This window comes from Chiloscyllium plagiosum, unplaced genomic scaffold (assembly GCF_037043375.1).
Source record: "Chiloscyllium plagiosum isolate Xiang-an unplaced genomic scaffold, Cpla_swu_hap1 HiC_scaffold_27, whole genome shotgun sequence".
Taxonomy (NCBI): Eukaryota; Metazoa; Chordata; class Chondrichthyes; order Orectolobiformes; family Hemiscylliidae; genus Chiloscyllium; species Chiloscyllium plagiosum.
This window is the reverse complement of record NW_028270165.1, coordinates 49914152-49925577: the sequence shown is the minus strand read 5'-3', so window position 1 is coordinate 49925577 and position 11426 is coordinate 49914152. Positions and strand designations below refer to the sequence as shown.

The 11426-nt window shown below is 48.3% G+C and overlaps 1 protein-coding gene across 1 annotated transcript; it reads left to right on the top strand.

Annotated features, from left to right (window-relative positions):
- Positions 1-675: 675 nt before the first annotated feature.
- On the top strand, positions 676-10379 carry LOC148143988 (uncharacterized; the record flags this gene model as incomplete). The annotated part of the gene is made up of 2 exons (XM_087975719.1): positions 676-1319; positions 9824-10379. Coding segments are annotated over 2 exons (807 nt in total), but the record flags the coding sequence as incomplete, so codon positions are not given.
- Between the last annotated feature and the right edge of the window lie 1047 nt (positions 10380-11426).

Here is an 11426-nt window from a genome sequence, read left to right as displayed (position 1 = left end):
GCCCGAAATGTTGACTCTCCTGCTCCTTGGATGCTGCCTGACCTGCTGCGCTTTTCCAGTACCACACATTTCGACACTGACTCTCCAGCGTCTGCGGTCCTCACTTTGACGTCAATGTCTGACAGTCACTCAATCCATCGGGACCGGAAACAATTTTCAACTGAGTCTGTGAGAAGGAGCAAAGCGTTTTGGTTCCTGTTTGAGTACGTTTTCAGCATCAGTGGGACTGGATGAGAAACCCTACTGTTGCAGCGCATTGAGTGTGGGGTGTGTAGCAGCAGGAATTGACGGCAGGGAGGGACTGGAAACGTGTTTGTGTGCAGCTGAAGCTTCGGCCATGGAGAAACCCGAGGAATCCTGTCCCATGGAGAAACGGTGGAAGTGTAGTGATGGCAGGAAAGGCTTCTGTTTCCCGTCTGCCCTGCAGATTCATCGACACATCCACACAACGGAGAGACCATTCTCCTGCCCAGAGTGCGGGAAGGGCTTTGCACAGGCCTCCGCCCTGCTTAAGCACCAGCGGGCCCACACCGGGGAGAGGCCATTCCCCTGTCCCGAGTGCGGGAAGGCCTTCAGCAATTGCTCCGACCTGCTGAGGCACCAGCGGATCCACACAGGGGAGAGACCGTTCCCATGCCCCGAGTGCGGGAAGGCCTTCAGCAATTGCTCTGACCTGCTGACCCACCGGCGGGTCCACACGGGGGAGAGGCCCTTCAGCTGCCCAAGTGTGGGAAGGCCTTCAGCAATTCCTCCAACCTGCTGAGGCACCGGCAGGTCCACACCAGGGAGAGGCCTTTCAGCTGCCCTGAGTGTGGGAAGGCCTTCAGCGATTCCTACCACCTGCTGAGGCACCAGCAGGTCCACACGGCGGAGAGGCCCTTCAGCTGCCCCGACTGTGGGAAGGCCTTCAGCAATTCTTCAACCCTGCTGAAGCACCGGCGGGTCCACACGGGGGAGAGACCATTCCCCTGCCCCGAGTGCGGGAAGGCCTTCAGCGATTCCTCCCACCTGCTGACCCACCAGCAGATTCACACGGGGGAGAGGCCGTTCTCCTGCCTCGAGTGTGGGAAGAGATTTACTCAGGCCTCCAACCTGCTGACCCACCGGCGGGTCCACATGGGGGAGCGGCCGTTCAACTGCCCCGAGTGCGGAAAGGACTTTACTCGCTCCTCCCATCTCCGGAGGCACCAGCGAGTTCACATACCATTGCAGGGGGGATTGAAGGAGCGACGGCCGAGTGCCATTATCGACTGGACTATTAACCCAGTTCCAGGGGGTCCCGGGTTTGAATCCCACTGCAGCAGATGGCGCTATACAGGGTATGGGTTGAAATTGCTGAGTGAGTCAATACTTCCTCCAGGTTAGGGCTGTACCAAGGATCCAATTACAAAGGGACAACTCAGTGGTGACCAATAGTAAAGAAAGTGGTTGGGGGTGGGGTGGGGAGTGTGCGCGCTATGACTTTGAGCTGTTTAAAAAGCTACTTTTTCTCGGCCTTTTTGCTGAGGGGATCTGAAGCTGTAATAAAGTTGGGTCGCAATAAAGGTTGCCTGAGCTTGCTGCTGGGCTCAGACTCTTATTGAAAGCTTTGAGCTCCAAGAGTTTTTGTTTTAAAGCTGTCATTTCTTTCAGCCTCCTGCACTAAGCTTCCAATGTCGCGTATCAGATGGAGTCGTGAATGAGCAGCCAGTATCGTGAGAACTTGTCAATTTTTCAGGAGTGCAGAGTGTGTCATTTTATCGGCGTTGTAAAGTTTCCTGGCAGCATCAGGAGGTGTGGGCTGCGTTCGCGAGAAATTATATGGAGGAGCCGATGTTGGACTGGGCTGGATAAAGTTAAAAATCACACAACACCAGGTTATAGTCCAACAGGTTTATTTGGAAGCATGAGCTTTTGGAGCACTGCTCCTTCATCGGGTAACTGTGGAACAGGATCATAAGACACAGATTTTATAGCAAAAGATCACAGTGTCATGCAACTGAAATGACATATTGAACAAACCAAGATTGCTGTTAAGTCTTTCACCTTTTAGAATGAGTTGCAGGTTTCAGTTCATTAATCTGTAAATCCCAGAACTACTATTAATTCACGTTCTCGAGATGACTTAAGGTTTTTTTTAAAATAAGTGACGTCTCAGCCCAGACAATGCATTAAAAGTGTGAGGTTCGAGTCTGTCAGTATCCCAATCTTGAAACTAAAACCAGTCTAATTCAAAGTAGGAATTTATAAAATATTACACTGACTGCCTGCAGTTTGTGCACTTTTTGAGCAAAGTAGAAATATCTGCAACCCATTCTGAAAGTTGAAAGGCTTAACAATCCAGGTTTGTTCAATATATCATTTCAGTGGCAAGACACTGTAATGTTTTTTCTATAAATTCTGTGCTTTATTCTCCACAACCACCTGATGAAGGAGCAGCACTCCAAATGCTGGTCCTTCCAAATAAACCTGTTGGACGATAACCCGGGTTTGTATGATTTTTAACTTTGTCCAGTTTAGGGTGGATTGACCGTGCTAAAGTACCCATAGTGCCCAAAGAGGTGCAGGTTTGTGTGGATTGGCTGTGCTAAATTACAGTGTTCAGGGGTGTGCAGGTTATGGTGAACTGGCAAGGCTAAGTTACCCATAGTGAAGATCTTGACCTCTCTTAAGGGGCCTTTTGGTTGGAGATTGGTCAAAAGAATCAATTAAATGCAGTCTGTACAAAGCAAGGTTATCAGTTTAATAAGGCAGCTTGACGCAATTCTGTCCAGCAACACCGTGATTAAAGCTTCTGTGTTCCATGGCGATGTTGCGTGATTACATTAGAAAATTACACATTATTTATTTGTGTTTTTTTTAACAGACAGTACAGTCTTAATTACAAAAGACCAATCAAATGTAATAAGGTGACATGATTTACAGTAGGTTAATCCAATGATATTTCCTGGGAAAGGGGTCTTAAGTACGTAAATGGTAGCAGTTCAAGGTTAGTTCAAATGGTCAATTAATGTGTCAGTGTTCATTTTAAGAAAAGTCCATTGTCCTCTTATCTTTGGATTTTAGCTTAATTCTGCAAAACAGCAGGACAAGTTCAGAGTTCAATCATTATTCTCAGCCATTTTGTTGTATTATTTTAAATTGAAAAGCCATTTTGTGGTTAGTAAAAATCTACATATACTTGTTGCGTCTGACAATAACCTAAATTCAAATTTTAGATCCTCACCTGAAGCATCAGTGTCTGAGGGGTGACCTCATAGACGTTTGTAAGAGGCATGGATATGGTGAATACCCAAGGTCTTTTCCCCAGGGTAGGGGAGTCCTACCCTGTTTGAGGTGAGATGGGAATGATTTCAAAGGGATCTGAGGGGCAACTTCACGCAGAGAGTGGTACATGTATGGAATGAGCTGCCAGAGGGAGTGGTGGTGGCTGGTACAATTACAACATTTTAAAAAGCATCTGGATGGGAATATGAATAGGAAGAGTTCAGAGGGATATGGGCTACATGCAGACAAATGAGACTAGATTAGTTTAGGATATCTGATTGGACGAATTGGACCAAGGGTCTGATTCCGTGCTGTATGACACTAACACTAATTGTCTTTGGAGAAAGCAGAAGTGTGGTTGTGAAGACGGGACTTTCAGAGCAGCTTTCAAAGATGTTTTGCCCTTACTGGGAGCAGAAGTTGTTACAATGAAGTCTTTCATGTGTGAGACAACAACTGAGTGAGTGAGTACATCTGGGATTTTGGTGGAAAGTGGGAATTCATTGCACTGTGGGGATGAAGCCGTGTCCTATCCAGTCATTTCTGCTGGTGGGTAAGACCAGGCCTCAAGATTAGGGGGAGTAGATTTAGAACAGAGATGAGGAGGAGACAGTGAGGACTGCTGCTTTTCCTGGAGTGTAGTGAATCTAGGGAATTGTCTTCATTAAGTATATTTAAGACACAGTTGAATGGGTTTTTGCATGGTAGGGGAACTGAGGTTAGTTGGGGCAATGCAGGTAGGAGGAGCTGAGATGATGGATAGGTTGACCATGATCGCAATGAATAATGGAGCAGGCTAGAATGGCCAAATGGCCAACTCCTGCTTTTATTTCTACGAAACTATTTCCCATAGCTAACCTACTTAATCTGCACATCACTGGGCACTATGGGTAATTAACATGATGAATTCATTCTAACCTGCACCTACCTGGACACCATGGGTAATTTAGCACAGCCAATCTAACCGAATCCGCACAACACTGAACACTGGGTAATTTAGCATGGTCAATCCACCCGAACCTGGACAAAGTTAAACATCACACAACACCAGGTTATAGCCCAACAGGTTTATTTGGAATTACTAGCTTTCAGAGCACTGGTGGTTGTGGAGTATAAGATCATAAGGCACTATGATGATATATTGAACAAACCTGGATTGTTACCTCTCTCATCTTGTACAGTGGGTTGCAACTATTATTCGTATGCAAATTGTGATAACATAAGGTTTTATCACAAAAGGTGACATCTGGGCTCACTGGTTCGCACTGCTGCCTCACAGCCCCAGGACCTGGGTTCGATTCCAGCCTCTGGCGACAGTCTGGGTGGAGTTTGCACATTCTCCCCGTGTCTGCGTGGGTTTTTTCTGGGTGCTCTGGTTTCTTCCCACAATCCAAAAATGTGCAGGTTAGGTAAATTGGCCATGCTAAATTGCCTATTGTGTTACATGCATTAGTCAGAAGTAAATACGGGGAATGAATCCTGGTGGATTACTCTTCGGAGTGTCGGTGTGGACTTGTTGGGCCAAAGGGCCTATTTTGATACTGTAGGAAACTAATCTAATCTCGGCTTAAACAATGCATTAAAAGTATGAGGTCAGAGTTTGTCTATATCCCAATCTTGAATCAGACTAGTTCTGTTTCTAAAGTAGGAATTTATAAAATACAATATGTTCTGACTGCTTGCAGATTGTACATTTTTGAGCAATGTATCTGAAAATATAATTCTGCAATTGCAAATTCACCCCCAAGGACTTGTGTGTGCTTACATGCATGAGACAGCGAAAACGTCTATTTCCGTGCTGTATATCGGTCTATTTGATAACAGGTGCTTTATTTCTGTTGGTGTAAATATTGTTGTAAATCATAGCTATGTACTAACCGTTACATGTAAGGGAAAGAGAATTCCTCAAGTAGGGCATTATCAGAATCCTGGGAGACCCCTATTTCTGGTTTACTTCCTAATGAACAAACATTGAGCATCAGCACCTATTTATTTCTAATTTTTGTTTCATTTTTCTTGTTTGATTCCCTGGTATGATTACACTTTGTGTTTGATTGGTTGTCAGGCTGGGAGATGGTGGGTTAGGTTGCGATTGACTGGATGTTTTATTGTTCTGGAAGATGTAAAGCGGGGAGGGGTCAAAACTTCAGCAGAAATCCCGCAGAGCCGAGAACAGACCAACATCATACTCTGTAGGAACAGGGAGATCAACAGAGGACAGAAATCAGGACCTGAAATCCGAGCTGACACCGACGACCCTGTGATCAGTGCTTTGATTAGCAGTGCCAACCCTCTGACTTTACCTAGCTTCCCATTTGACTACTCTCTTGATATTCAGGATCCAATCCTTGTCATCCTGAAGCCATGTCATAATTATTCTCTTCAATGTGTGCAGTCAATTCATTCACTTTTGTAACAATGCAGCACACCTGCAGATACCCTGTTTTTAGTTTCAATTTTTATGATCGTTGCAATCCAGTTTTGAATCCAAATACATTTACTCTCCTTGTCTCCATCGTTTCTCTGATGTTCATTTCCCATGTCACTACATTGCTCACTGGCCTTGATTGGGTCCCCCCACCTTATCTCAGTCCCAACCCTCGGACTCAGCACTGCATTTTTGACCTGCAATCTTCTTCCTGGCCTCTCTGCCCACACCCCCTCTCCGGCCTATCACCCTCACCTTAACCTCCTTCCACCTATCGCATTCCCAACGCCCCTCCCTCAAGTCCCTCCTCCCTACCTTTTATCTTAGCCAGCTTGGCACACCTTCCTCATTCCTGAAGAAGGGCTTGTGCCCGAAACATCGATTCTCCTGTTCCTTGGATGCTGCCTGACCTGCTGCACTTTTCCAGCAACACATTTTTCAGCTTCCTTCGTCATTTCCGCCACCTCCAAACAGATCCCACCACCAAGGCTATATTTCCCTCCCCTCCCCTATCAGCATTCCGGAAAAACCACTCCCTCAGTGACTCCCTCGTCAGGTCCACACCAACCCAACCTCCACTACCGGCATCTTCCCCTGCAACCGCAAGAAATGCAAAATGTGCGCCCACACCACCTCCCTCACTTCCCTCCAAAGCCCCAAGGGATCCTTCCATATCTGTCACAAATTCACCTGCACCTCCACACACACCATTTATTGCAGCCGCTGCACCCGATGTGGCCTCCTCTACATTGGGGAGACTGGCCGCCTACTTGCAGAACGTTTCAGAGAATACCTCTGGGACACCCGCCCCATAGTGGAACACTTTAACTCCCCCTCCCACTCCGCCAAGGAATGCAGGTCCTTGCCCGCCTCCATTGCCAGACCATGGCAACACGACGCCTGGAGGAAAAGCGCCTCATCTTCTGCCTTGGGATGAATGCAGATTTCTTCAGCTTCCTCATTTTCCCCCTCCCCCCACCTTATCTCATTCCCAACCCTGGACTCAGCACCGCCTTCTTGACCTGCAATCTTCTTCCTGACCTCTCCACCCCCACCCCATCTCCAGCCTATCACCCTCACCTTAACCTCCTTCCACCTATCGCATTCCAAACGCCCCTCCCCCAAGTCCCTCCTCCCTACCTTTTATCTTAGCCTGCTTGCGCAGTCTCCTCCTTCCTGAAGAAGGGCTTGTGCCCGAAATGTCGGTACTCCTGTTCCTTGGATGCTGCCTGACCTGCTGTACTTTTCCAGCAACACATTTTTCAGCTTTGATTGGGATTGGCCGTGTGAAATTACCCATAGTGCCCAGGGATGTGCAGGTTAGGTGTATCTGTCAGGGTAATGTAGAGCGGTAGGGGAATGGGTATGGGTGGGTTCCCCTTCAGAGGGCCGGTGAGGACTCGGGCCGAGTGGCCTGCTCCCACACTGTGGGGATTCTCTGAAGCGAAGGGATGTTTGCAAACGGTGCAGGACAGCGCAGGCGCAGTGTGGGACAGCTGGCTGCTGCTTCACCACGCCCACCTGTTCCTTTTATGACGTCACAACGTGGAAGTGACAAACAGATTGAGTGAAAATCTCTCCGTCTGGGCAACTCTTCATCCTGGGGTGGGAGGGGCGGGGAAATCTGTTCATTTGTAGCAACGGGAGTGAATCCAAGGAGGGAGGAGACCCTGTCAACTCAGGTATGGGACTTAATTACCAGGTGAGGAGGGGCAGAAGGGTAGAGATTGGGAAGATGGAGGGTTAGATATCTTTTCTGTTTTCCTTTGCGAAATGCACCCAATTTCCACAAGTAACTGCAACAGGTATAAGTACAGCACATGCAGCTTCAAGCCGGCTGTGCATCCCCTGATATTCCTCTGCCTTGGTTCCAGCACATTTGGCTTCCTTTCCCATCCCCACTCCATTCCACATTTAAAAGGCGTCTTGATGGGTATATGAATAGGAAGTGTGGAGGGATATGGGCTAAGTGCTGCCAAACGGGACCAGATTGATTAAGGATATCTGATCGGCATGGATGAGTTGAACCGAAGGGACTAATCCTGTGCTGTATAGCTGGTAGACAATGGTCCTCAGAGTTCTGTTCCTATTAGGCTGGTGCTTAGCTCTGTTGCACATGGCCTTGGCGACAGCATCAGATTCTGAAATGAGAAAAGACCTAAAATATGTGCGAGGGAGGGGTTCTGTTCCAGGTCCATACATGGATATGGTGTAGTTACTTATGCCGCAAAAGGCCTGTTGTCCCCCAGCCAATAGAACGCAAGCCGTTGATGTACACAGGGAGGAGGTCTGAGGCTCCTTTGCCTTACGCAAGTGGGTGAGACAAGTCTCAATTAGGCAGGAGATGTTATGTGGAACATGAACAATTGCACACCCATAGCTGGTACCATTAAAGAAATTCTCATACGACAGTGGAGTTAAAAGGTGTCTGTAAACAGGTAGCAGGAGGGCTAATACAGTATTGGAAAGTGATACTGTATTTCTTTCAGAGAGTCGGCAGTAGGGAGTCTGACAAATAGATTGGGATCAGAGGACTGGGGATGGGTCAAGAAAGTCATCTACCGATAGAGAAGAGTAACGTACTACTGCCTCTGGGGTGAGCAGCGTTCTGTGGACCTGTATAAATAAGTTGTTTGTAGACTTAGGAGTTTCCCCAGCAGGCTTCCCTTTTCTCGAGCAGGCCTGTCCTGCAAAAAGGGATGGTGTTCCCAGGCGTCCTTAAAATATTTACCATAATAACGGAATGGATCAGTTTTATCCTCACTCGGCTTGCGTCTGCAGGTAAAATCAAAAAGACAGGTTCGGTAACGACATGATTTCTACTGTCCAGATGGACCATCTGGTCTTTCTGATGTAAGAGTCCATTGTAATAATCAATCTTCATCACGTTCCACACGTCAAAGGCGTCTGGTCCGGTGCACTGGATGACATCTCCTCAGCACGGGTGGTGGATAATCTCTGATCATTCCTGGTTGCATCCATATTTAGTGGCTTTCTCCATCAGATGTTGTATGTGATCAAACAGGTCAGTAGATATGCAATCTCCCACATGTCCCTCCTCTTATTACAGATACTTGAACTAAGAATAGCATTAGAACAACAGCAAAATTCAAAAACCCAAATGGACAGGGTCCACTCCTTTTCTTGGGATTCCAGTATTCTCTCCTCCTCTTCCCCCCTTTTGATTGGTGCGGCCAGTCAATTTACAATGGTGCAGGTGGACCCAAGCCGTGTGCCCAGCGACTTTGACCACCGTAGGGGTGGGAAGTAAAACCTGGAAGGAGCCATCCCATCTTAACGAGCACCAATGAACCAGGCTCTACCCGTGACAAGGCTGAAAGGGAGGGAACATTGCCGTAGGCCGCACGTATAACGTTAGTTAGAGCAAGAACATAGCCAATCATTGCTTCGGTCATGTGGTGGAAGTGGACTGAGGAGGGAGCCGAATTGTTCCGAGGGGTACGGAGCGGGCAACTGCAGGGAATCTCAGCTGGAGACAGTTGTGTCTCACCTACAGACGTGGATCGCACCTGAAATAAGGCCACAGGGAGTAGCATAACTAATGCATCCACTAGAATACAGAAGGAGCTTGATACGATAAGGAAATGTTAACCACACTGTTGGCTCTCGATGCAGGTGCAGTGGCACTGAATCACAAGATAAAAGTGACCTCACCGTTATGACCTCAGTTATTTACCAGTTAATATCAGTGGATCAACTATCTGTCAATGAAGTGATATCGTGTATTGATTGGTAATTGTCTGAATATACAATGCGATCACGGCCCATGTTTTCCTTTAAGAAAAGTGTACAAGTGCCTCTGTATTAAGCCATGTGCGCAGTTCCTCTGAGGAATACAGAAATGTTTCCGGACACACTGTATCCAGCCATATGAAGAAATAAAGAGTGAAGTCTAAAACAGTCATACCGATGGTGAGGGTTCATTGATTGATCGCAGAACCGAGTGACCCCACCAGGGGTCTGATTTTCACTTGCAAACTCAGGTATGTGTCTTAATTACACAGTGAGGAGGGACAGAAGGATAAAAGATTGGGAAGGGGATGGGATAGATGTCTTTTCTGTTTTTACTTTATCTTTTCTTTTCTATCAGGGACTGACACTGATGACCTTTGTAATCTCTTTTCACAGAATATTTGAAGTTGTGAAGACGAAAGTATCAAAGTCAACAGATGGAAGGCTTAGGCCAGAAACATTGACTCTCCTGCTCCTCGGATGCAGCCTAACCTGCTGTGCTTTTCCAACGCCACACTTTCTGTCTCTAACTCTCCAGTGTCTGCAGTCCTCACGTTGACATCAAAGTCTGACAGTCACTCGATCCATCAGGACCACAACAATTTTTGACTATGGTTCTGTGCCAAGGAGCAAAGCTTTTTGGTTCCTGTTTGAGTACATTTTCAGCATCAGTGGGACTAGATGAGAGATTCTACTGTTGCAGTGCACGGAGTGTGGAGCCTGAAACAGGGATACGGCCTGGGAAGAGGAATTCACGGCAGGGAGGGGCTCTACACGTGTTTGTGTGTAACTGAAGCTTCGGCCATGGAGAAACCCAAGGACTCCCGCCCCGTGGAGAAACCATGGAAGTGTGGCGACTGTGGGAAAAGCTTCCGTTTCCCGTCTGTCCTGGATACTGATCGGCACAGTCACACCGGGGAGAGGCTGTTCCCCTGCACAGAGTGCAGGAAGAGCTTTACACAGGCCTGCAACCTACTGACCACCAGCAGGTCACACGGGGGAGAGGCCCTTCCCTTCAGCTATTCCACCACCCTGCTGAAGCATCAGCGGGTCCACACAGGGGAGAGGCCCTTCAGCTGCACCGAGTGCGGGAAGGGATTTACCTGGGCCTCCACTCTGCTGACCCACCGACGGATCCACACCGGGGAGAGGCCATTCACTTGCCCAGTCTGCTGGAAGGCCTTCAGTGCTACCTCTACCCTGCTAAAGGGGAGAGACCCTTCAGCTGCCCTGAGTGCAGGAAGGCCTTCAGCGATTCCTCTGCAACATCAGCGGGTCCATACAGGGGAGAGGCTGTTCGCTTGCTCAGTGTGGGAAGGGGTTCAGTCAGCTGAGCCACCTGTGGAGGCATGAGCAGCTCCACGAGAGGGACAGGCCCTTCGGGAAGGGGTTCACCTGCTCGGTAAAGCTGCTGACCCACTGGTGGGGGTAGTGGCCATTCACCCGCTTTCAGTTCAGGAAGGGCTTCACACACTGCACCCAACTGTAGAGGCACCAGTGTGTTCATGTAGGGTCAGGGGTTGTGCAGGTTAGGGTGGATTGACCCATAGTGCCCAGGGATGTGCAGGTTAGGTGTATTAGTCAGGGGGGGTAAATGTAGAGCACTAGGGGTGGGGGAATAGGTGTGGGTGGGTTACCCTTTGGAGAGTTGGCGTGGACTCGTTAGGCCGAATGGCCTCGCTGAAGGGAAAGGATTTTTGGAAACTGTACAGGGCAGCACTGGCGCAGTGCGTGCAAGCGGCCGTCCGGAGTAAGTGCAGTGCGGCAGCATGTTTTTGGGCCTCACTCCATTGATAATATCACAAGGCGGAAGTGTCCCTGTCAGGTTTGAGTGGAACTCCCTCCCTCTGGGCAGCTCTTCCTCCTGGGAGGGGGAGGGAGAGGGAGGAGAGGGCGAAATCAATTTTTGTTTAAGGTGGACGTGTGGGGCGAGTCCAGAATCAGATGGCAGACGTTTCAGGTGAGAGGGGAAAGATATACCAAGGGGCAACCTTTTCAT